Source organism: Topomyia yanbarensis, chromosome 3 (genome assembly GCF_030247195.1).
Source record: "Topomyia yanbarensis strain Yona2022 chromosome 3, ASM3024719v1, whole genome shotgun sequence".
Lineage (NCBI taxonomy): Eukaryota > Metazoa > Arthropoda > Insecta > Diptera > Culicidae > Topomyia > Topomyia yanbarensis.
In genome coordinates, this window is record NC_080672.1 from 6,030,081 (window position 1) to 6,057,594 (window position 27,514).

At 40.2% G+C, this 27,514-nt stretch overlaps 1 protein-coding gene across 1 annotated transcript in view; it reads right to left on the bottom strand.

Moving 5' to 3' along the window:
* LOC131689090 (homeotic protein labial-like) overlaps positions 1 to 23,235 on the bottom strand; it is a 53,161-nt gene extending 29,926 nt beyond the window's left edge. The window contains exon 1 of the mRNA XM_058973899.1: positions 22,153 to 23,235. Within this exon, the coding sequence (XP_058829882.1) occupies positions 22,153 to 23,029 (877 nt within the window). The 5' untranslated portion in view covers positions 23,030 to 23,235. The remainder of the gene's footprint in view (positions 1 to 22,152) is intronic.
* Positions 23,236 to 27,514: the final 4,279 nt, after the last annotated feature.

Consider the following 27,514-nt stretch of genomic DNA (forward strand, 5'->3'; position numbering starts at 1 on the left):
TTTCGACCGAATCCACATACATATTGGCCTATACGGTAAATCTCCAGGAGGTTTCGGCAGTTGCATCAGCATCTATCGCTTCCAGTTATTGGGATAGCTTACCTTGATCGATGCATTTCTGAAGCGTAATCTTGAGTACACTCGGGTTCTCCTGCATTGCTGTTTTTTTTGGACTCCGTTTGGTTCTAAGGCTTCTTCGCTTTCATGTAGGATTTTCGATTGATTGACACCGGTGTAGTGAAGGGCACTGAAACTGCACCGTTTTTGCACTTTCTAGCCAAAGTGCAGAAAACTGGGTATGTTCCATTGACACTTCTGCTAGAAAGTGCAAAACCAGTGCACTCAACTACACCGGTGTCAATCAATCGAAAACCCCAATGGTTTCGCCACCTTGATTAGCTCTTGGTTGGTTATTCGGGTTTCTTCTTCATAATCATCCTCTTCACTGGAAGCGGTCAGACCGTTGGTTCATGCTGCTGTAAAAGCCCTTCGAGGATGACCTTCACGTGGAACAGCTCTTTTTTTATTTCGATTATAGAGGTTTTAACCTTGAGGTCATTCGCCTCCTCGCGTTAGATAAATCCCTTAAGAAAAATCCAACACTATGTGCGGGGTTGGGATTCGAACCCAGGTGAGCTGCGTACAAGGTAATCGATTTACCAACTACGCTATACCCGTCCCCTGGAACAGGTGGGTGTTTCATTTTCGCCATGGAAACTCTATAGAGTTCGTGTTTGTTTTGTGGCAAAGCATCTCTAGGCAGACTTTCATCCTTAGGTTGATTGCTTTGTTGAAAGCGGATCTTGCACTTTAATTCGTCTTCGGTATCATTTCGAGCTCTATTATTTCTTCTCCAGGCTAGGAGACAACTTACACGTAGATAGGCAATCATCACATCTAGAGGTACCAGAATATATTTCCGAGAATCCCGGGATTTTCGGATACCCCGAACAACGAGAAATTGTGTTTGTTCATTCCTGGGATTTGGGAGTCTCGGGATATTTTTTTTAATTTATTCCAAGACTACCATTCTACAAAAGAAATCCTGCAGAAAATATCTTGATCGGCAAATATTTGGAGTGGGTAGCAATTGCAAATTATACTTTTTCAACTGGTTCGCAAATCAGTGGGGTTTTTGGATATAGTAAAATGCTATTATTTTTTCGTGATTATTTCAGGTATATAGTCCAAACCTTACTCAAGTCACTGCTAAGGAATGTTCATGTTTTCATGCCAAAATTAATAAATTGCCATACGTTTCCTTGAATCATTTCCTTACAGTAGTGTTAGTGGTGCGCACGATATCACCGTAACCGATGAACCGTTGGATCTGAATTTTTACACAGTTCTTTCTTATTTTAATAGCTATCTTCAACGAAAGAGTTTACAAACAACAATTTGTTATGAAAATGTTGTTGTTTTTTTTTACCAAAAATCGCTGAGTTCTTATTTAAATTTTTTTGATGGTTTGTAGAGGTCGCTTAACGCATTTCTTTTTTATTTCCCGGATCCCGGGAAGCTGGAAATCGCCGGGAAATGGAAGCTCTAGTCACATCCCACCAGTATGCTGGGTGGCGACCGTTTCTTGGTTTCTCTTTCCTTGGCATGGGCCCATCGAACGCCTTTATTAGTGCTGCCATCAATGGGCTGCAGCAAGTGACATCGATGATGGATCCCCCTCCCTTCCTGCCGTAAGTACTGATGGTACCTTCATTAGCAAGATATACATTTAACTTTGCTAGAGCCTTCATGTTTAACAGCAAATCAATGTCCCTGTTGGATCCAATGGGTCCGGGCCAACACCGATGGGGTAAAAATCCTTTGCCGGACTGTTTCTGCACTCACCACGGATTGAAGATGAAAAATTGCTGCTGCTGGCTGGAGGTAATCGGGAACGGACGGCCCACGGGTACTCAGGCGACGGTCACTTGTGTATTGGATTTTCGGGCATCAAAATGACCAAAGAACACTCGCGATGTACCATTAACACAAGCTTTAATAAACTACATTTATTTCTAACTGATAATAATTTTTAATCTATTTAAACTATGGTACATTAATTCATTTGTAAACGGCGCACACGGTCTTCCAAGACCGATCTGATTGCTGGTTAGTACTGCACTGCCTTGCTTCTCGCTGATAGTAGGTCAGCAGACCCTCCGATGTGGTCTGCGATGTTTTGGCGATCGGTCCGATCTCTCTTCCGCTCTCACGATGTGCTGCTATCAGTGTGATCCTTATCAGTAGTGGTATCGTGATCACTGCTCTCGCTCTACCGTCGCGACGATGATGATGACTCTCCACCACATTCCCTAATGTGTGTATGGTTGTAGTTGCCGGTTAAATGGTGATGGTTTGCCTCTGGATTAGCCTGCTATTATCCACTTTGCGCAGAATCTACCTGCTGTGCTGTTGAACCCATGGTAGTGTGGGGACCGTGGTTAAATGATGAGATGATGCAGGGCTGTAGCATAGGGTGTATCCTTGTAGTTACTAAACATCCTCACCCACCCTGAAATCGCTGCATTTCTGAAAGAAAGAAAGAAAAGGCTCCTCTTCGACGTGGGAGGGGATGGGGAGGATGAAGCTTTCCTTAATCTTGATGATCACCTGACTCGGCATCGTCGACGAATTCTGCTGCAGGTAAGATGCATATTTTCTCAACTGGTCGAGTCAGCATGCCGGTGGCTGTTTTTAGTGTCACCACCCGCACGACCCCGTCGTCTCCAGGATGGATGGCTTGTATTCTTCCCATCTTCCAGCGTAGGGGAGGTTGATTATCGTCCTGTATGATAACAAGCTTTCCCACTTCCACTTGTATCGGCGGGCGCCAACGTTTTATTCGAGATTGGAGCTGAGACAAATACTCCCTTCGCCATCTCGTCCAGAAATCTTGAAGGTTTCGCTGCATCAGCTGCCATCGGTTCAGACGGTTTGTTTGGATGTCTTCGTATTCGGGTTCAGGAATGGACTGTAATGACGTTCCTACCAAAAAATGTGCCGGTGTCAATGGTTCCAGATCGTTTGGGTCAGTAGAAAGAGCTGTAATTGGTCTGGAATTCAAGCATCCTTCCACCTGAATCAGCAACGTGTTCATATCCTCCGGCGTGACTGGATTATTTCCAAGAACTCGCAGAATATGATGCTTGGCCGAACGGACTGCTGCTTCCCACAGTCCTCCGAAATGCGGGGCACTTGGAGGGCTGAAATGCCACCGCATGCCTTCGTCCGCACAGAACTTGGACACCTTGTCCCGGTGTTGCTTGCTATTTTGTAACTCCAAGAACTCCAGTAGTTTGTTTCGTGCTCCGACGAAATTGGTACCATTGTCGGAATAAAGGTCGGTGCATCTGCCCCTCCTTGCCACAAACCTACGAAGTGCTTGCAGGAACCGGTCGGTGGAGAGGTCCGAAACGAGCTCCATGTGCACTGCCTTTGTGCATAGACAGATGAAAATTGCGACGTACGCCTTCACCGCCGTTCGCCTGGGAACAGATCTTAAATAAATTGGTCCAAAGTAGTCTACCCCCGTTTTTGAGAATGGGCGAGAGACTGTCACCCGAGCCTCCGGTAGTTCTCCCATGAACTGCTTCACGGGTGTAGGTTTCGATCTAAAGCATCTCTGGCACTTGTGCACTATCTGCCTTGCCATATCTCTCCCACGCAAAGGCCAGAAGCGGAGTTTAACGACGCTCAAAAGCAGTTGAGGTCCAGCATGAAGTAACCGCTCATGATAGTGTTGCAGCAACATGCGAGTGAAGCGATGGCGAGCTGGGAGTGCCATGGGGTGTTTAGTCTCTTCTGATTCCTTGGAGTGCCTTAATCTTCCACCCAACCTGATGAGACGATCTTCGGCGATGATTGGATTGTACCACCGTAACGGTGATTGACCTGGTACCGGCTCGCCCTTTGATAGTGCCTTCCACTCCTTGGAGAAAGCCTCTAACTGCACACGGCGGACTAAAACACATTCTGCTTCCTGTAGCTCGATGCTAGTGAGAAACCCTGATCGACGGTCTTCCTTCGACGTGCGCAGTAACTTCATTAGTCGCAACCAAATTGCTGTCCGTCGTACCATTTCCGAATATGACGAAAATTTACTGATATACCAATCGTTGAATTCTGTCACTGATGAAGCTGGAGCTGCAATCACCGTACGACGCCTTTCCTCTTCTTCCTCCTCGCTATTCAAATCGCCAGGATACTGGGGCCACTGATCACGAGCTTCTGCCAACCAGGATGGACCATTCCACCAGGATTCGTTATTTATAATATCTTGTGGGGAAATTCCCCTGGAGATCAAATCAGCAGGATTATGTATTCCGGGAACATGACGCCATTCCCCATGTTCCGTTAGGTTTTGTATTTTCGCCACCCTGTTGGCAATAAACGTGATCCACGTAGATGGTACCGCTTTAATCCACCGCAACACACAAGTGGAATCTGTCCAGAAGAAAACGGGAGAGTTGATTCGAACAGACTGCTGTACCTTCTCATACAATTGAGCAGCTATGAGCGCTCCACAAAGCTCAAGTCTCGGTATCGTTTGGCATTTTAAAGGGGCAACTCTCGATTTGGATGCTAACAGACGAACCGCCACCTTCCCTTCTGCATCTTGGCTCCGAATGTAAATGCTCGCTCCATATGCCTTCTCAGAAGCATCCGAGAAGCAGTGTAACTCTATTGCCACCGCACCGGGTAGAATCACACTTCGGTTAATTCGTATCTCGTTCAATAACGGTAACTGGAGGTGGAACTTTCGCCAATTCTCACCCACCGTTGGTGGTATCGGTTGATCCCAGTCTAACCTGTTGCCATCCTCGTCTCTCAGCGTCCATAAAAGCTGCATGAACAGCTTGGCGGTTGTGATGGTGGCTCCTATGAGTCCCAACGGGTCAAACAGTGTGGCTATTATTGAAAGAATACGACGTTTAGAGAAGTCATCCACAGTATCAGGCGTCGGAATATTGAACTGGAACCTGAAAACATCGGTATTGGGCAACCAGGTAAGTCCCAAGGTTTTCACTGAGGGGTCTGGGTCCAAGTTGATCCCATCAGCATCGCGTATCGCTAAGTTTTCTTCAGCGATTCCATCCAAAACTGGAGCTGCGTTGGAAGCCCATTTCCTGAGACGAAATCCCCCGCTGGACATCATCTCATCTAATTGAATTCGTAGCTTGATCGCTTCTTCAACGTTGTCCGATCCTGTTAACACGTCATCCATGTACGTGTCCTTGATAGCTGCCTGGGCTGCCAACGGAAATCGAATTTCTTCATCTAACGCTAGTTGCTTTAGTGTGCGCGTTGCTAGGAACAGTGCTGGTTTGGTACCGTAGGTTACCGTATTAAGTTCGTACGTTGCTACATCATCCGCAGGCGATGGGCGCCAAAGAATACATTGCAGTGGTCTCTCCTCCTGTTTGACATCTATTTGCCGAAACATTTTTTCGACGTCGGCTACAATCATGATTTGCTTGGTTCTGCATCTCATGATTATCGACCGTAAATCCTCCTGAATCACCGGCCCCACCAGTAGTACATCGTTCAACGAGATGCCCGACGAAGTTTTGCAAGATGCGTCAAAGACCACTCGAACCTTTGTGGTCGTGCTTGCCTCCTTAACCACCGGATGATGTGGTAGATAGCAACGCTTGATTGTATCGTGCGGATTAATATCGACCCTTTTCATGTGTCCCAAACGACAATACTCGTCCATAAACGAAACGTACTGTTCCTTCAAGTCAGCGTTCCTTGCTAACCTGCGCTCCGTTCCCAGTTGCCGTCGGAATGCGATGTCCCTTGAATCGCCCATCCGTGCAAGAATTTCTTCGTCCTTCGGTAGAGAAACAGTATACCGTCCATCTGTTCCACGTTGGACCGTTTGTGCGAATAATGCCTCACAGCGCACTTCCTCCGGAGAATAGTTTACCACCGATTCTATTTCTTCACAATCCCAAAATCGTGCCAGTAGCGCATCCAGGCTATCCGACATAGATAAATTGCAGTTGATCTGTAGCGATTGATTGGGAGCTGACAGACCACCGCACACCACCCATCCAAACACCGACTCGTTTAAAGCTGGCATTTGCTCGCCAAGTGAAATTTTCTGACCAGTAACGAAGAAGTCGAAAAAGGCTTCAATGCCGAGTACTATGTCCACACCCTTAGAAACACAGAATGACGGATCGGCCAATTGAACGCCATTTGGAATTGCCCATCCTGTTGCGTTGATCGTAGCCGTAGGTAGATTTACAGTTACCTTTGGCAATACGAGAAAGCTCATTTCTCGTGAAAAATCGGAAACTCGTGACCGAATCGTTGTTAAAATCCGCTGCTTGACCTTAGTGCCGGCCTGGCCGATTCCGAGCACCGAAATATCTACTCTCTGCCGTTTAACTTTCAATCGTTGACTCAACCGCTCCGTAATAAAATTACTCTCTGATCCCGAGTCCAACAGAGCACGAGCTGGAATATGTATACCATCATCATCCTCGACAATGATTACCGCAGTAGCCAACAGCACCTGTGACGAAAATTGCTGAGCTGGATTGGATGCTGACATGTCGGTAGCTGCAAGGTTAGACCCTTGTGTGGAAGAAGATTGAGGTTCCTTCGCAGCAGTGGAGTTACCATCATTTGCAACGATTGATCCCTTGCCGTTGCTATCTTTCTCGCGTTTGAAGCAGACCATGGTATGATGCCGACCCTTGCAATTGCGGCACGAGAATTTGGACTGACAATCCCTTGCTTGGTGACCCTGTCGGAAGCAGTTTCGGCAGAGTGAATGAGTCCGAAGTAATGCATCACGTTCCGCCACCAACATCCGCTGAAATGAACCGCACTGATACAGCAGATGGTTTGCCGCACATGCCACACAGCGTCCCCCAGACGATTGTGCTGTGCTGTAGCTGGTTTTCACATTAGGCGGCTTCTGTTTCGAAGGCGCTTGTGACTGATGGATGCCCCTATTATCCATCGACCTTGGTGGTAACGACTCCAGTACCTGAACTCGACGATGAAGAAACTCTGTCAGATCCTTCAGTGTATCCGTCTCCTTGCTAGCCGAACATTCTTCCCACCCTCTACGGGTTACCGGATCCAGCCGCACGGTGAGAAGATTGATGAGCAGGAGGTCCTTATAATCTCCAGGCTGCACAGTTTGATCAAGCGTTTGGATGACTCTCTCAAAACCTTCCAACAGAATGTGTAGTTCTGAAGCGGACTCTTTCGAAAGGCTGGGCAACTTGAACAGCGACTCCACCTGTCGCTTTTTCAGCAGCTTGCTGTTGTTGTACCGTTTCAACAGCATGTCCCAAGCAATTAGATAATTTGCCTTTGTGATCTGCAAGGGGTCAATTAGGCTCTTTGGTTCGCCTTGCAGACACCCCTTGAGGTAGTGGAACTTTTCCACTTCCGGCAAGTCAGTCTTCCAATGGATTAGGGAGGTAAAAAGGTCCCGGAAACTCAGCCACTCGTCGATGTCCCCGTTGAACGATTGTAGCTTTATCTGCGGGAGCCGCACGTGATCCAACGTACCCTGCATCGTCGTGTCCCCGACACGAATGGACTGTTCCAAACTCGAATGCTCCTGTCGCTCTTTGACCCGATCCAAGAGAAACGATTTGGCCCTATAGTAGTAGTCGCTGAACTCCTTTCGTTCCTTTTCATAACCGTCACCATCGGAAGGATAGTCATCGTGAGATTTGATTTCAACTAGAATGTCACCAAATCTTTCCCACAGCTCGTCGAGTTTCTGCAGGCGTATCTCCGCTTCGGTGATTGTAGCCTCTTCCGTGAAGTTCTCTACGAACTGCCAGATATCGTTGAATGATGATTGGACGTCCTTCAACTTCGTTGTCAACAGCTTTAGAGATGACCCTTTCTTGGCAGCGGATGATGCAGCAGGAGCCATAGTGTTAGTTTGTCACACGTGAGAGGAGAGGAAAACGGTGTAGTATACTGCAATACGCCCTAGCTTCGCCAGGCATATACTGTTCTGTATTTTACCTGGACGAAAATACTGCACACCAAATCCAAATTGAAAATCCGAGACTAGTATCCGTATACCAGCGTGACTTAATATGGCGTCAAATAGTGTCTCACAATGCTCCGGGTTAAGAATAAGAAGAGGAGAAAACCAGGATGTACTATCAAATAGACCTTGGCCACGGCTGGCCATATACTGCTGTAGCTCACCTGGAGAAACTACCAGCAGCACAGATTAAGAATCAATCCAAATTGCGATTTTCCAAAATACGATTTTAAATGATGGTAGGTACTTAATAGCGGCCTCAGTTGCTTATGCAACCACCAACCGGAATTTTTCAAAATGGCGCAGTAGAAGAGGATGAACAATAATCAATACGTATAATATCTGAGATCCCAGCTTCGGCTGGCATATACTATTCTTCACTAACCTCGAGAAACAGAATATGGTGCTCCCTCTTCGTTTTACGTTCTCTGGTAATTGCCGATTTCGTTGAAATTAGTGGATGGTATTTTTCCTGCACCGGCAAAACCCTTTGCCGTTATCCAGGAACCGATGTATGAATAATGTGCTATGTAGGTTGGTCCAATTACATGCACCTGAATTGTTTTAACTGACTAGCGGAACTACGGCAGGAAGTTTTCGTATCCACGAAACGCAGCTCGATGACCAACGAAAATGGTAAAGGCGAGTGTTAGCACTGAGTAAGGTGCCAGCTTCGGCTGGACATATTGTAGTGGATCAACTCACCTGAGAAAAATCCTTTGGCGCGAAAGTCCAGTCGAAGGTTTGATGTTCCGAAAAGATGGCGAATCCTTTGTTCTGGGTGATAATGACGCCAACTCCTAGCGTCATGTAGGTCGCGATGGCGTCCGAGTACAATGCCAACAGCTACAATGGCGCGTGAGTAGCGCCGATGGGTCCTTTTGGAATGTCCGTGGAATTTGATGCCAGTCCGACGATCCGGTTCGAAGGACCAAAATGTTGGATCCAATGGGTCCGGGCCAACACCGATGGGGTAAAAATCCTTTGCCGGACTGTTTCTGCACTCACCACGGATTGAAGATGAAAAATTGCTGCTGCTGGCTGGAGGTAATCGGGAACGGACGGCCCACGGGTACTCAGGCGACGGTCACTTGTGTATTGGATTTTCGGGCATCAAAATGACCAAAGAACACTCGCGATGTACCATTAACACAAGCTTTAATAAACTACATTTATTTCTAACTGATAATAATTTTTAATCTATTTAAACTATGGTACATTAATTCATTTGTAAACGGCGCACACGGTCTTCCAAGACCGATCTGATTGCTGGTTAGTACTGCACTGCCTTGCTTCTCGCTGATAGTAGGTCAGCAGACCCTCCGATGTGGTCTGCGATGTTTTGGCGATCGGTCCGATCTCTCTTCCGCTCTCACGATGTGCTGCTACCAGTGTGATCCTTATCAGTAGTGGTATCGTGATCACTGCTCTCGCTCTACCGTCGCGACGATGATGATGACTCTCCACCACATTCCCTAATGTGTGTATGGTTGTAGTTGCCGGTTAAATGGTGATGGTTTGCCTCTGGATTAGCCTGCTATTATCCACTTTGCGCAGAATCTACCTGCTGTGCTGTTGAACCCATGGTAGTGTGGGGACCGTGGTTAAATGATGAGATGATGCAGGGCTGTAGCATAGGGTGTATCCTTGTAGTTACTAAACAGTCCCTTTAAATACAATGTTCACCAGTGACAATTCCGTAAGTTGCAAGCTATTCGGGTTCTGGGGATATTCCAGAATTATAGTCAGGAATCCATAGGAAAAGGTTTATTAGATTTCCACAAACGTAGTGCCAAATGGAAGGTTTAATATCCTTAAATACCAGAGGTGAAGTCCATATGGCTGCGGAAATACGATCTAAATATTGCGGTGTCATATGGAATCTTTAAATGTCAAAATCCTTTCAGTAATCCTTATGCAACGAACCCCACATAAATCACTAGGAGTTTGATTTGAGTTCAGATTAGTCTCTTAGCGCAATTCATTTCGAATGCAACTACCGATTTTGAATATATATCCATTGTTGCTTCTAAAGTAGAATCGATGCATAAATCAATCTGTATTCGCCTTTCCATGTCACGTTAGTTTTACCCACCTGTGGTACTTCCTTACGTGAACAGAAAAACCCGTCCGGCGAACGTCTTTCGCTAATCATATTCGGTTGATCTTAGACTATATCGACGATTTTGTCGGGCGTCGAACCCACCCGAGAAACATAAAAACGAAAAAAAAACGAAAATGTGACATGGAATGGAAAATTACGATTCATTCCCGTATGGTTTTTAAGAATAGGAGAAAAACGTGCTCTCAAATAATGTATAATATAATAATGAGTGAATGTAATTTCCATAACTGTCATAGTAGTGTTCAATGTCGAAAACATTATATGAAAGTTATTGTTGTGGCGAATTTCGCGTTAAATCGTATTCAGAGTTGGTAGCACCCTCTCGGGTTTTAATGAAACTTTCTGCTCATGAGAACTTTGTCACAAAAAGCCACTTTGTATACTTTGTTTTTCCAAAATTGATCTAGACTGTTTTTTGAAAAGGGTCAATTTTTTTAACAATTTTTTTTTCAAATGGCTGTAGTCTAAAAATGACAAATCCTAAATAAAAAAAAATGTAGGATGTCGTATTGGTAAAATTGATTGCCTTGTACGCAGCGCACCTGGGTTCGTGTCCCGACCCCGCACATAGGGTTAGAAATTTTTCATAAAAGATATTTCTAACCCGAAGAGGCGAATGACCATAAGGTTAAAACCTCTATAATCGAAGAAAAAAAAGTTGTAGGAGTGATTTGCACAAAATTTGTCAAATTGTTGAATAAAAATATTGAAAAAATTCTTCATCGACTTCTATACTGAAAAAAATCGATTTTGAAAATTTAATTTTCAAAAAAACATCTTTGATTTGGATGAAATTTTGTTCCAAGATAGGTAATTATGCTCCCTATCTACCGTCAAAAATTCAAGTTGGGCACGTTCAAGGAAAAAAAAAATATTTCAAAAAAACTTTTCCTTGTCCAAACTGATTTTTTTCAGTTCATTTTTATCGAAAACTAATCTAATGAAAGTCATAATCATCTCAGAATCCAATAAAACTCAGTTTATGAGAAGATGTTGTCTAATTTATAGTATATTTATTATTCATGGGCGAATAACCTATAGGTTAAAGCCCCAATAAACAATAACAATAATATATTTATTATTAATCAAGTATATTTTTATTAATCAAGAATCCCATTAAAAGAGTTCATGTCATTGGGAACGGGCATAGCGTAGTTGGTAAATCGATTGCCTTGTACGCAACTCACCTGGGTTCGATTCCCAACCCCGCACATAGGGGTAGAGATTTTTCCAAAACGAGATTTCTCTTACCCGAAAAGAGGCGAACGACCCTAAGGTTAAAACCTCTATAATCAAAAGAAAAAAAAAAAAGAAAAAAGTTCATGTCGTTAAACAAACATTCCATTATTATTTCTTTATTTTCTTGTTTAGTTCTGAGGAAGGATCAGGGAAAGCTATAACCACCACAACATTATGTATTGAAGTTTGCATAATTATTTATTTATCTTTATATATAACACTAGCTAATGCCCATCGCGCGTAGCTGCGACTTTTAACGAAATGGGAGAAAAACACAATTTGCCCTGAAGCGCCATCTGGCGGGCAGTTAATCCCCAACCAATAGCACATAAACACGCTCCATAATATATGCTTACTATGTACAAATTTTTAGGGCAATCGGTTAAGCCGTTTGGGAGTCCATAAATCATATACATAAAAAAACTTTTATATATAGAGATTTGTCTTAAAACTATCTTCAAGCATGCTATTTTGTATTATTTCCATACAAGGAAAATATTTTTGGTTCATCTTCTGAATTAGAATACCTTTCCGCCTCTGCTTTGCCACAGGAATAAGCACAAAACTGTGGATTTTCTGAGTGCCACATATTGTTTTGGCGCTATTATACAGTTCTTCGAGTTCTGACATTTAGTTGTAGAGTTCAGTGAATATGAAGCAGAAATTTAATTTTGTGATATTTTTATCAGTTTGTTCAACTGCCCAGTTATATAACTCTCGGGGAGTTGTTATGGTATTTTCATAGTCGTGAGCAAGACTGGCTCTTCCTACCATTCGCTTCAGAGTGCCACAAATAGCATCAAAGGGTCCTTTTCCATGGGATGTTACAAAAAATGCCATTCTGCACTTAGTTCATACTTTTACTGGTATCTACACTAGCTTGCGAAGTTTTTCTTATTTTTATATTGTGCTGCTTCTCCATCTGACATAAAATAAATTTTAGAAAAGTTTGTCAATTGTTTCATAAAATTTATCATTTTTGAGTCTTCCAGTCTTCCAGTCTTCCAATCTTCCAGTCTTAAGTCTTCAAGTTTGTTATGAATGTATACCAAATTCATTACTGATACTTTTTGCATGTATCGGCAACTAGCAGTTGGGAAATTGGATTCTGACTATGGCTGGATTGGATATGACTATGACTTTCAAATTCAGTTTGGACAAGGAAAAGTTTTTTTCAAATAACTTTTTCCTTGAAAGTTCCCAACTTGAATTTTCAATGGTAGATAGGGAACATAAATACCTATCTTGGAACAAAATTTCATCCAAATCAAGGATGGTTTTTTTGTAAATCGACTTTAAATTTTTTAAATCGATTTTTTTCAGTGTGGGAGTCGATTTTTTCAATATTCTTATTCAAAAATTTGACTAATTTTGAGAAAATCACTCCTACATCATTTTTTTGTAGGATTTGTCATTTTGGACTATAGCCATTTGAAAAAAAAAATGCTAAAAAAGTTTGACTATTTTCAAAAGACATTCTAGACCATTTTTGGAAAAACAAAAGTATGCAAAGTGGCGTTTTATTTGTTTATTTCGGTTATCAAAGAATATTTCTACAAAGTTTCAGAGTAAAGCTGATTAATATCTCATGCTTGTGAGTTTCCTTTATTAACATCTATGCCTGTAAGTTTCCTTGATTTTTTTGCTTCCAGAAACATTAAAGCCCATACTATGAAAACAAGGTTTTTCAAAATTTCATGCGCGATCTCAAAAAAACTATAGATGACTATACAAGTAAAATACTGTTTTTTAGATAATTTGTGAACAGAATGAACTAAAAATGTTTTTAAAAATCTCATTTTGCAATGCTATTAACGCATTTACTGCTAAAAAGGCCGAAAATCAAGTACTTCAATAAAAAATTACTAAAATATTTAAAATTTCAACTTTCTGTCATCATGAAAGGCTACCCTGAGCAAAAAAGTTTTCCGAATAAGTTTAGAATAAGTTTTTAAATTCGCTTTTTTATTTATATTGACGTTCAAAAAAAAGTTGCATAAATATATGTTCAAAAACACGCAAAAGCTAAAAAAATCTTTTTGATCGAAATTCGAACAAAATATGGCTTATTTAGGTGCCTCATCCTGGCTTGAGCAAATTCAAAAATTGCAATTGATACATAATACACTGAAGTTTTTTTTATGCGGGGGATACGGATCGCATAAAAAACCGCATAACTTTGAAAATCCCCGGAATCGCAGGACTGACCCACCTAACCGACCAGCATCGAGATAACGATTTCGAGAGAAATTTCAATGTCGGAAAATGTCTCCGTCGGAAAAGACTAGGCCCAACGCCAGGGACTAGTTCGAGTAGATCGGGAAGTAGCACCGGCAAATGGTCGTCGTGGTGGCTGTCAACTGGAAGTCACCCTCCACCCAGAATCGCAGTACCGACCTTGGCATCTGCCCGGGTAGCGTCGGTTTCGGAAGCTCTTCCACTGCCGGGGAACTCTTCGTCGGAGTAGGAAAGATCCACCGTCGGGGACTATTCCGAGTAGTCCGTAGCGAATCGCTGACTTGAATCGTCGGGGTATCAATGAACCGGACGCAATCCTCCACCCGGAATCGCTAGAGGAAGAATAACGCGTCCGTCAACGGTTGCGGGGGACATTCTTTCGTCGGGGAACTCTCCGCCGAGGTAGGCTAGCTCCACCGTCGGGGACTACGCCGAGTAGCACCGAACGCAACAAATCATCAGTATAGGGTTGTCGGTGCACCAGTGAACCGGAGGCCACCCTCCAACCGGAATCGCTGGATCGACCACGGCATCCAACTGGTCAACGTCGAGAGGAGGGCATGTAGAATATCATGCCGTGCAGGACTGATATGGCGGTTATGGGACCAGCAAAATCTAGCACGATCAGCTAGACCTGGAATCAAGTGAAGTGAATTAGCACACCTCCCCCCGAAGTAGTTCTTTCAAATGGAATCCGGGGGATCAGGCAAATGTCGGACTTTTTGGTGGAGTTCAGAGGAGTAGGGCTCAGAGTTATCTTCTCTGTTCAGAGTCCCTCACTCTGGCACACGATGGACGAAATCGGTAGTGTGATTGAACTACTGAATGTGTGCTGGGTCGGCGTAAAAGTTTTTCCACCAAGTAAAAAAATACACACACACATAGAGACTTTTTTCCGATCTCGCCGAACTGAGTCGAATAATATAAGAGATTCGGCCCTACGGGCCTCGGTTAAAAAGTCGAAATTCCAAACCGGTAGCATAACTTTTATTATGAGAAAAGAAAAAAGGTAGGCACTTTCTGTTTTTATTTTCACTGAAATCATGAATTCTCCCCATTATCTTAATCCAAAGACTAGTAATTAATAATCTAAAATAAAAATATGAACATTTTATGTCTTTTGTTTGAGCATGTGCATTCACGAGGATCTATATTTCGATAAAATTCGCTTCAGGTAATGCCCTAAAAAAGGAAGCTGCATAAAAAGAATCGCAGAACTTTGAAAATCCGCATAGAAAAAACCGCATAACTTTGAAAATCCGCATAAAAAACCGCATAACTTTGAAAATCCGCATAAAAAAATCGCATAAAAAACCGCATAAAAAAGACTTCAGTGTATTGAAATGGTCCAACCTCACTGCCAAGTAAAAAATCGACTTTTTTATTATTTTCAAATTAGTTTAATGTGATCCGAAAATTCATTCGGAAAAATTCTTTTGAAGTTACCAAGCGAAAAGTTAAGGAATTTTTTTTAGGTGATTCTTCATTCATCAGTACACGGTCCAAAAATATTAAATTTGTAAAAAATTGTGGTGTCTAAAAATATTTAATGATCGCCTCGAAAAATGACAAAAGCCACCCCGCTTTACGGTAATAAGTTTCACGCAAACTTTAATCATGAAAATTGATAAATAATTTGATACGAAAACAGAGAAGATCGTTCTACTACATCCGTTACGAAAGATAATCCATAACAAGTAATTTATAAATCCTAAAACACTGCATGTTTCTGATTGGAATCACTGGAGTTAAATTGTAAAATTGATATGCAGAGGATGTTCATGATGCCATTTATTCCTGCCTATGTCACCAGCAATCGTTATTGGCTGGTGGAACACCTTTTAACTGAACCGCTTTTAAACTGAATCTCTGATGGTTGGAAAATCGCAACGTCCAAATCAATTGAATGACAAATTTTGTTAGACATTGTTGACAGTTAAAGATGCGAACAGATGGATTCACACCACGGGTCAGTCGTTCCTAGCGAACCCAATTCGTTTGTTGGACTGAGGTGGTGGTCTAACCAGTGGGTCTCGATTGTAGATGATTTTGTAGCGCGTGGATACGTTTTTGTTTTTATTTTGTTTCAAAACAAAAATACAATCTGCACCAGACTCGTCAATTATTGATTACATGCGTTCCTTTGAATGATCCAAAGGTGCGTCATTTTTGACGGTAGATTAAATCTATTTTTAGCTAAGTAAATCGAATAAATGAGAGTTTTTTTGGATCCATTCATCACTATTCACGTACTGCAGTTTCACCTGCTATCTTGCTTGCTCTAGTTAAGGGGGTAGTTTGCTTAGAAAGACAAAAAAGAAGCTGCCTTCGCCTTTTTCGTTAAAAAATGTCCGACTTATGAGTTAATCAGTGAAGCAACCTGTTTCAGAATATATTGGCAGCCCAAGAACGAATCTTATGCTTTATCCAACTAATCATCAGTAGTAAAACTAATTATGAACCAACGAAGTCACTCGCAGCACCTGCTCCAGCCAATTCGTCCGTTAATTCATTTCCAGTAATGCCAGAATGACTGGGTACCAATAAAGGTAGATAGCATTGCTGACTTCTTCGATGTAATTACTAATTTCGATCGCAAATCTGCCGAACTAAGTGCGTTTAGTACAGCGTGAAGTGCCGCTCGTATGCTACACTGCATCGCGAAATTTTTTTTGAAATACGATGCAGTATCTACCGAGCCAATGGGATTGGTTTAGTCTCATGTCACGACAGTAGACACCAACACTGGCTCGGCCATCCAACAAAGATCCGACAGTGTAACAAATTACGTATTCTTCAAGTTACGGTATATACTTTCATTCTTCAAGTTATCGCTCCATACTGCCAGATAGTCATTGCTCGTGAGTAGAAATTCTCACATTTAAAGTTCTGAAAGCAAAATCTCTTCATCAGAGGCTCATAAAAAAGGTGTTTTTTAGGATTTTAGGAATATGTTTTGCTGTACAAAATAGGCTCTCGAACAAATGGTCTAATTCCCAGTGGAAAACAGGGACATTCATGGGGCCCATATTATTGGCTCGAAACAAAACTCGTCCAAATGTCAACTGACGATAGGTTCATCCGGAGTGTTCATTTGTGTTTACCTTTTGCTAGCGTTGCCAATTTTATTTTGAATCCACGACCCAATGTGGCTACGCCACATCGCTTTTGCACGTGCTAGGGATAGCCCTTTTGTTTGAGTAAGACGGGCAAACGAGTGGATCACAGGTTTGCTTGCTTCCAACGGCGGGTCGGCTAGAATTGGTTGCGTCACTGGAGCCGGAATATGAATTAGAACCAGCCAGCATTCCTGCTGAGCTTAACTGGGAAGTTTCCAAAAATTTAATCTGGGAAATAAAAATTTTCTGACAACGCTCCAGCACCCCGTTGAACTCTAACGATTTCACCCCCTGGGAGCAAGTTGAGCGCTATGGAATGAACTTTGTTTACTTTCGACAAGTTTTGATTCGAGTCGACAACATCCAGCCCATTCATGAACCGAACCAAACTGGAGGAATCAGGAATCATAATATATTGGCTTAAATGGCAACAATGGCAATGGGAACCAAACTGCAAAGTTTCGTTCGAATCGGAGATGGTCCGATTTTAGGAAATGCTGCTTTCTCATGGTATTCATCACACCAGAAGTAGCATTAATTTTGTTCCTAATTTTCAATCTCACTGGATGGCTATTTTTATAATTGATAATAATAAAAAAAAACCTTTCAAGTGTTCATAAAACCGAAGCGATGTACTAGATCCAATGCCAATTTTCATTTTCCTTCTAATTTACTACTTATACGTTTTCAGTACACTCAAGTTGCTCTTATTGTCGAACAGCGTTTTCCTGTACAATCAGTTCAGTAGGAGCCTGCGCAGCATAACTTGCGTTTGGTTGTTAAGGAGTTAGTACATACCTTTTAATTTTTCAAAAAATTCAAAAAAAAATTTTTTATTACTCTATCCTTGAGAATATTTTCCCAAATTTTTATAGAGATCCGAGAAATAGATCGAAAGTTACAGCGCTTCCAAGCGCGCTTCATCGTCCAAGAGCAGTGGTAATTTTAAATTTTAAACGAGACTTTCATGAAATGTCGCTTTTACAAAAATGGTTTTTTCGTGATCACGATTGCCGAAAAACCACTCAATCGATTTTCTTCATTTTTTTTCAATTGATAGTAATTATTTTTTTCTCGTACCCTAACGATTCCTTTTTTTATTATGTAGGTTTTAACCTTAGGGTCATTCGCCTCTTTTCGGGTTAGAGAAATCACTTTTGGAAAAACCTCTAATGTGTAGGGTTGGGAATCAAACCCAGGTGAGCTGCGTACAAGGCAATCGATTTACCAACTACGTTCTGCCCGTCCCCTTCTTAACTATTCCTTTTTTATGAATAAATTTTTGTTTTGTAGATGAGAATTTTTTAATACAATTTTTAGAGCTTAAAGCAGTGATTTTTAGGGAAAACGTTCCCGAATGCAGGAAAAAATTATTATTTATTAAACTAATTGTTAACAGCGTTTTCGTTATTGCTTGGTGCTACAGCGATGTAGTGCAAAGAAAGAGATAGACTGATTACACCCAAGTTTGAATGAGTGTAGCACCGACTACACCGGTGTAGTGCACTATCAAAAACGAAAATGCTATAAGATACTAGGAATACTCATACTAATGGAATTTTTTGAGTTTTGAGATTTTAGTAGATCTATTGTGCTGCTTTATGTGTTTACCCAAATTCAAACAGGTTCAGCAGTGCAAGTGAATGCATGGGACGTAAACACCCTGCCTCAAAGGCCCTGCTTTTAGACAATTCTGCTCAGTTGTTATGCAAGGATTAAAGTTAAAAAGACTAAACATTTCTCACCTAAGTATTAGTGATATTTACGTGCCAAGAATTTAAAATGGCATAATCTTTTGACTAAACCACTAGTCAAAATATCACCAACATTTTTCTCCGACGAAGTGTCTGTTTGGGGTTTTGTTATAATATCAGGGGTTTGGGCTCCTCTCCAAACCTATTCGCCCAGCGCACCGATAAACATCCAATCGAAGTTTAATTTTTTGATTGCATCACAAAAAAGGCTCTGGCGTGTTGTGCCTGTTTACCGTTAAACTTATATGCTTCCAACGTGGTCAATACTTAGGAAAAGGCTTCAATACTGACTGCCACCTGGACAATACCCTCGTCACAATAGCTTAGCCTTCGCAGTCGCCTAATTCTAAACCAATTGAAAACATCTGGACTTGTATAAAACATAAGCATTGGGGAAAAACGTCACTTTGAAACAGGTCCTACGAAAAAATCGATAGTAATTGCGGATTATAACATGTGAATGTATACCGGAATATACGAACAATTTTAAAATAAATTTTGCCCTTTATGCTGTATATGGTTATACATATCTGATTGTATAACAATATATAAGCGAACGGAGGTCTTAGCGGAATGTACGTACTTTACATAGGTTTTTCTACCATTTAATTCCATTATGTGGAATTAAATGGTAGAAAAACCTTTGTAAAGTGATTGTATAACCTTTTAGATCCGTTGCACGAAATCAAATATATACCTCATCTCCATCTAAACAACTTGCAATATTACTATGTTGAGCTCACCAAGGCATAGCGCTACATAAGGTGAAACGTCAATCGCACAAGTCAGTATTATGTTCAAGCCCTAATCAGGAAGGATTCTCAGTGTCAGCATGATCGTAGTACTAGCTTGTACGCTGAAAAAAAGATGCGATGTCATAAAATAGATATTCTTTTAAAAAAATAAAACCTTGGTACTACTCTCCACTACATATTGTTTCTAAAGAGCGTTTTTTTTTAAAAAAACGCTGAGTTGATTTTTCATAGCTATTTCGAATGCCATTAGGTAGAATGAGCCATAAGGCAGCAAGCCATTAGGCGGAATGGTTATATAGACGAAACCATGTTTGGACGACTGAAACTCAGAACCATACTAAAGTTTCTTATCCAATGTGGTAAAGAGCTTTAGGCTTACTCGCAGGCGAGTTGAACTACTTGTGAGTTTAACTTACCTGTTGTTTATTTTTGTTTTTGTGCTGTTATTTTTCCCACCCTTACAATTCTACTTCCCCACACCTCCTTGTCCTTTCCTTCCGCCCAGGAAAAGATTCAAAACACACGGCAAAGCACAAATCCCCGACTACATACGGGGAACGTGTCATTTAAGCCAATATATTCTGATTCCTGATTGTACTTGTAAACTTACAGTCTTCTTCAATAAACATGCTGTTCTATATAGTTTTCTTGATCTTTTATTCCAGACGCCTGTGCAATTTATTCGATTGCATACAGCCAGCGAATACGGGGACTGTCCGAAAGTCGATAGCCTCTTCCATGTTCCCTGCTGAACATAATTTTAGTTAGTCTAATGACCCATTTGACTAAATGACACATTCGGCCTCATTACCCATTCGGCCCTATGATCCATTCGGCCTAATGATCCATTTGGCCTAATGACCGCTTCAGACGATTGGCTTTCTGTCTAATGACCCATTCGGCCTAATGGCATTCAGCTTAACGGCATTCGGTCAAACGACATTTGGCCTAATGGTCCACCACCTGCAAACGATGCTGCAGCAAATCTCATAATCTACCATTCAACGATTAATCAGAAATACTGATAGGCACCATCCAACGCTACCTGTTGATGGATCCGACCAAGATAGCTTTTAAGGAGCTTACTGCTTCATAAAAAACATTAATATGATTCGAACCAGATTTCCCAACCATTAGAATACCGCGTTTGGCGGTTCAAAGGGTACGGCACTGGTCTTATAAGCCAGTCGTCGTATGTTCGAGTCCCAATCACAAAGAGTTAGTAGCATTTGATCATGACATGTTATGTCCTGTACACTAAGAATCGGCTGTGAAGTCTGTCGAAAAAGAAGGTCATGTTCCACCACGGAATGTAGCGCCGCTTTGCTTTGCTTAAAATATTATATGATGATCTCATTAACCCATCAACACACCAAAGTATGCTTTTTATATGGGATCTACCGAGGTGAGCATTTTTATATTTACAATTGTCAAGACTCACGAGCACGATTACTGCAGACATTCTAAATAAATGTTAAATAAACTATATAAGTGCAGTGGTAGTTAGGTTTTGTGCCCTTATATACTTTACGTAAGGGGTTTTAAACTAGTTTTTTTCCTAAGGGAGGAATATTGCATACGAATAGTATGGTTGGAAGAATTTTAGTTTATAGTATGAGTCAAATTTTGATTAGAAAAGTATAGTTCCGCCTTTCTCTGTAAAGAGGGCGGCAACACTAACTTTATAACGGATTGAGATAAAAATTACCAGTCTTTCACAAAGTTATAGAACAAACATTTTACAGTATTTTTTGGAACATAACCAAAATGTATCTCTCTTTGATAAGTTATTGATGGTGCTCTCTAATTGGTGAAATATGCTCATCCCTACCATCCTTTCGCCAAAAAAATAAAATTCGTGGGAATCGAATATTAACTTATTCGCCATCATACAAAACTGGCCCAAACTTCACTTCATTAAAAAGTATAAAAACTTCTACTAACTAAACTGGATTCACTTGAAATCGACATAGTTGTAGCCAATTCAATTCTTTCTTATTTTTACTTACAATAACAATCTGATGCATACAGCACCACCTAACGGGGGAAATGTGAGACTTTGGGTTTTCTCTTTGTAAATTGTCAAAAAATCTCATACCAACTTCAAATCCGTCTGTTCTCTACACTTGTCCGATTTGGTTCAAATTTGGAGCAGACACTCTTGGTGCGCCTAAGAATCGCTCCAGACGGTGTCCAAGGTGGTGAATTTTTAAAATCTTTTTTTCTTGGCTGTCTAAAATATAAATGCGAAATATTCTCCGAATCGCTTTTTTATTTGAATACTAGCTAATACCCATCGCGCGTTGCTGCGACTTTCAACGAAATAGGAGGAAAACACAATTTGTTCCGAAGCGCCATCTGGCGGGCAGATAACCCCCAACTAATAGCACACAAACACGCTCCATAACAAATGCCAGCTATGTATAAATTTTGACGGCAATCGGTTAAGCCGTTTGGGAGTCCATAAATCATATACATACAAATATTGATATATATATATATATATATATATATATATATATATATATATATATATATATATATATATATATATATATATATATATATATATATATATATATATATATATATATATATATATATATATATATATATATATATTGGTTTCAATTGGTTTCAATAACATCGCTATCGTCGTTAATGTTCTTTGTTAACGATAGCAGGCATTAAATCTGGAGGTTTAGTACCACAGGTCCGGACTGGAGATTTAAAATGTTCCCTAAAAATAGGGATATCAATGATAATAACCGTTGTTAATAGCGATACAATTAATGTTCAGTAACGTTGAAGTGTAAATGAATTGCGTGGGTAGTGCCTTTAACGCATTTTCATCACGAATTCCAAAGGTATAATACTTCATCATACTTACGTTGAGGTTTTGGCACATTTCTTTTGACTTGCATCCATTTATAGGTTGGTGCATTCTGTTGATTTTGTTGCTGCATGTGATCATGTCGTAACTGTAATAAAGCGCGGTCGCTATCGGAACTAGTCGTATTATTGCTATTTTCCGAAACACTGATATTAGTATCTGATTCTAACCGTGCAGTGGACAGACTCTGTGATTCGAGAGAATTGGTAGTTGAAAATCCAGATGCACAATTCTGTTGTGAATGCTGTACACTATTTTCGGCATATAACTGATGAGACCATGTGGTATTTTGCAAGGAATGATGATTCACAGAATGTTCACTAGATCCGTCGCCCACTGGTGGTAATCCAAAAGTCCCGTAACGATGAAGGTGTAACTTGTTTTCCTGATTAATTAAACTATCTCCACAATCCTGTTGGCTGTACATATAATCTAAATTGGTATAACTTAAACCGTTGTCAGCACTAATAATCCTTGTTTGTTGGAACGGAGCAGTCGAATTTTGACCGTTGTTATAAAATAAATTCTGAGTTTCACTATCGAAGTAAAGATCCGACGGCGAATTCGATGTAGTAATTCCATACTCCAATGCAGAAGGGCTATATAGATGACTATGTGAATATGGTTGTTGCTGTGCACAATTTGGTCTACTGTTACAGTTGCCCGTATTGGTTATGGATTGCGTATTACTCGTTCTGGATTCCGACGGATTAGCAACATCAACAGTTGTTACTGTTTGGCGTTGATGGTAGTAATGATGAGGATGATGTTGATGATTTGATGATAAATAAGGATATCCATCTGATACCGCGTCGTTACTTTGAAAGCCAGTCGCGTGCATTGCATGACTTCCATATACACTCACATCAATCATATTGAGCTACATTAATACACTGGAATAAACTGCTCAGCGTTTCACTTTTCAAGAATCGCGCATTTGGCATATTTTAAATGTGACTATACATGAGATAACTCTTTTCTCTCACGATTAGATTGATTCAGGCTTCGTGTCAATTAAAACGGTAAATTTCCACATCAATCTGTTTAAAACGTTAACGATGGAAGCACGCGTGTTTGTTACTCCTTGAACATTTCGATTGAGACTGAATGTCTTGTTTCTACCACCTGCTGGAGAATAGAAACACACCACAAAAAGACTATAGACATATATAGCTTACCTGCTTTCACTTTTGTACTGGTTCTCTATTTCCCTCTTACTTACATTTTATGTTTCACTTCATCGTATGTTGTTTTCAAAAACAACGTTGGTTATTGGTATCTCTCTCATTTACACTTCATCCAGAACCAATAAGAAAGGGAAATGAGCGCCGCTTGATGCAATACATTTATTTTGGAGGCGGAGTTTCAATTGTACTGTCTGGTGAATCCGAAAGCATGATGCCAGTGTAATGCTGTGGGGTTGTTTTATTTCATGACTTATACAGTAAATATAACAATTAAATTATGTGTAGCAATGGTTACTGCATATGTGGAAAACATATTATAATTTATAGCAGTAACTTACTATAAGAAGTTCACATCAATAACACTTACATAGAAAAGGCAAACAACATGTCAATTTTTAGATATTTCTATGCCATTGCTATTTTTAAAATGGCTACAATAAAATACATTTAAATGAACTGCATCACACGTTAGTTGGTTCAAGCACATGTTGTTTATTTTAATAACGACACAAAGTCCTAATCTAATATATTTTTTAATTATAAGTACAAATTGTTTCGATGGTATTGACACAAGATTGTATTATTGAATATATCAAAGCATATTTGGTACAACTTAGTTGCAGTACAACAGAAATTGTTGACGACATTCTTCATGTAATATTATCTGAAATATTACAGAATTGGTATGTACAATAGATTGTATCCATTTTGAACATTATTAATGAAGTGAATTTTTTTTCGCTATATTAAGTATTATTTTGATATGGTGTCTATTATTAGTCCGTGATATGGGTAGGTATTATTGTAAAACTGGAGATCTCACTGTGTGATAATAAAATCTCTATTTTTAAATATGAAAAAATCACGTGCATCGATATCTGCTGTCCTCACGAGACGCAGCATATTGTACTGCATTTGTGACGGGAGAAGAATGTCAATTATAAAAGATAGTGGGATTTCAATTTTAAAAAAAGTGTTTCTCACAAGTTTCCTATCTCATGCCTCCACGCGAGTCCCTAGACCGGCGACGACTGGGTGCTACCAGCCTTCTGCCGATAGTAGCAGAATGAGAGGGTGCGAACCGATCTAGTCGAGAAAACAATGTCAATTATAAAAGATAGTGGGATTTCGATTTTAAAAAAAGTGTTTCTCACAAGTTTCCTATCTCATGCCTCCACGCGAGTCTAAGTCTATGACATTTGGTCTATAGACCGGCGATGACTGGGTGCTACCAGCCTTCTACCGATAGCAGAATGAGAGGGTGCGAACCGATCTAGTCGAGAAAAAATTGCCGTAAAAATGAATAGTTGATCGGAAATTAGCCCCAATAAGACTTTAATCTGACTTGTATCGATGATCACAGGTCAATACGTACTGAAAATTCGCCGCGTCTGTTTTTGTCTGTTTGCCGTTGTTGCTAACAAACCCGTGCATCAGGTTTACAATCCTTTATATTTCCCTTCAGTGTTTGTTATTATCGCTCGTATACTTGTATTCCACAAACAATTCGATATAGAAAATAAGAAAAACTTTCCTTGGTTTATAACATATCGCGCTATCATAACTCTTTACCTGTATAATGTGTTATCACTCGGTAGTTTGCAACCCAATAAATATATCGTAGAGAAGAAGTAGCGAATTCTGTTTAAATACTGTTGCAATAAATAGTGATCCGGCCCATTACGCAGATAAGATTAGCTTTTCTAGGCAATACTGCCACGGTCAGCTGTGTGGAGTTCAAATTACTTTTGTTTATGGAACATAGGATACTCTCGGTAGCCGGCTGCCCAGAGCTTAAAAAGAACCAACAACTAAACAAGACCTTTTCTTTTTCGAGTGATCGTGTACTCGAAGACTAACTAAACAACTACCTAATAAAATATGATTTACAGGTCGCATCGCCTGCTTGGAGCGAATCCTAGACCTTATACCCTTCCAAATCAGCAACTCCGCGACACCTATGGAAGAGTCTGATGAATCGTTAAATAGGTGGAGCATCAACACTTCCCGTCTACCTTATCCTTTATTCTTCCGCGTGAACGATGGAGATGGAGGCGGTCGGCAATGATGGCTCATGCTGTTGAGGTTTTAATATGTGTCGGCTTGGTACACTGAAAAAAATCCAAACGTTAATTCTATTTGCTTCAAACCGCTTAAAATTCATATGAAGAAGAAATGCTATTATTATCACGCGCACACATAACTTCTATGTGTCAACTGTATAAACTATGTATGCACACACATAAGTTATATTTGTATATTGTTATAGAATGGGGTTTTATGTGCCTAATAGTTATGAAATGTAAATGTAAGATTAATATTTCTTATAAATACACACATTAGGTTTATGTACCAGCAAATAGTGTCTATATGCCTCCGTTAATTGCAAAAATCTATGTGTAAAATCAATAGGCATAACGTTTACTTTTTTTTTAGTGTAGGAATTCCTACTTACCATTACCATGATGAAGTCATTATGGAATCCGTCAAAATCATCGTCACAACGCAACTCAATGGGGTTTGTTTCAAATGATGATAAGTGTAATATTATGGCACTGCATATGAAAAGTACACTTTGCATTTAAAATCAAATGAAATACGGTTATTGAGGTTGTGTTACCTGTAGTAATGGAACACAAAATCCTGGAATCGTCCCATTTTGATACCAAAATATACGTGTTGAATAAAAATAATACCTGCATTTTGGTACAATGCAACCCTTTTGATTCAGAATATTCCTAACCTAGAGCTGAAGCTCCAGAAATCTATCCAGGGAGCAAAATAATAGGCTCAGAAGTGACATGTAGTTTATGTGTAGAACACTGTGATAGAAGTGCGAATTTGAAACGATAGCAAACTCACATACGGAAAATGTAATGATTTCTTCGCTTTAGGAAAACGGTGAGAATTTGAGGGGAGAGGGAACTATTTGTAAAATTGTGCGGTAAGACTTCGTAGCGTGTAGTTGTAAATACGCAAGTTACGAACTTATCTTCCAGAAAGGAATATTTTAACTATTTGCTCAAAAATAATCTTAAAATTTATTTTTTATCTTCATGAATTACGCAAACGCATTTCTTATTTAGTGAATTTCATGAGTTATGACCCTAAACCATACTTTGGGCCAGTTATTCGAATTGTTCATCTGAGAACTTTCAATAGCCGAAATACCCATGCGCAATTACAATTCTGTATCCAGAGCTGTACTGCAGCATATAGCTGCAGGTTCAAATCCCAGTCAGTAGAGCGAACTTTTTCACGTGTTCAATCTCTGTTATTACTGTTATTTATTTTTCAATTTGTTTCCCTGTTATCCACTGCCTTAGCAAAACCGATATTGAAGGTTTAACTTCAAAATCAAGATACAAATTTTTGTTAGATTATTTAAGTACTGTACTCCGCTTATATAAAAATAATTAGAAAAAAACTAGATTAAAACATTTTCATTATATCCCAAAAAAAATTGTTATTTTTGATTGTAAAGCCTATGAATTTGCCAGAAATTTATTCAAGAGAACGATCGTTTCACAGATTACATATTCAAAATTAACTATGCATCGTTTAAACTCAGTTGAATAAAGTACCATAAACAACAATTTTGAAAGTGTAATTCATACTTCGATATAACGTACAATTCGATATAGCGCACATTTTTCAAAAAGAAATGTATCTCATATCGAAGATTACACATACAACGAACTTGTATTAAATTTCAAAGTATTTATAACGAGCAGAAGACCAGTTCTGTTTCTCATCTCGCTCAGTTATGACGCCAGCAATAGCTCCGCTGCTGTAGCAGGGCAAGTAATCAAATTACCCGCGCGCTGCTTGTTCTATCTGCAAAGGCAAAAATTGATTCCTTCTTCCTGGTGTGTGAAACGTGAACAAACAATGAGTGACAATACAAAGCAAGAGTATGTCCCGTTGCGGACAAACTGTGTTACTGTTGACTTCTCGAAATGTCCGGTAAGACCATCAATTCGTGAAGTGGAGCAAATGTTGAAAGTGAACATGAAGCTCAACGTAGCAGAAGTTAATGCGGTGCAATTCCATCATTTACGTCATGCGGTACGGATTATGTTCTAAAACATTAGTCAAGCAGAATTATTCGCTTCCCAGAACAGCATGAAACACGTCGTCAAATGTAATGACATTTTATACAGCATCCCAAC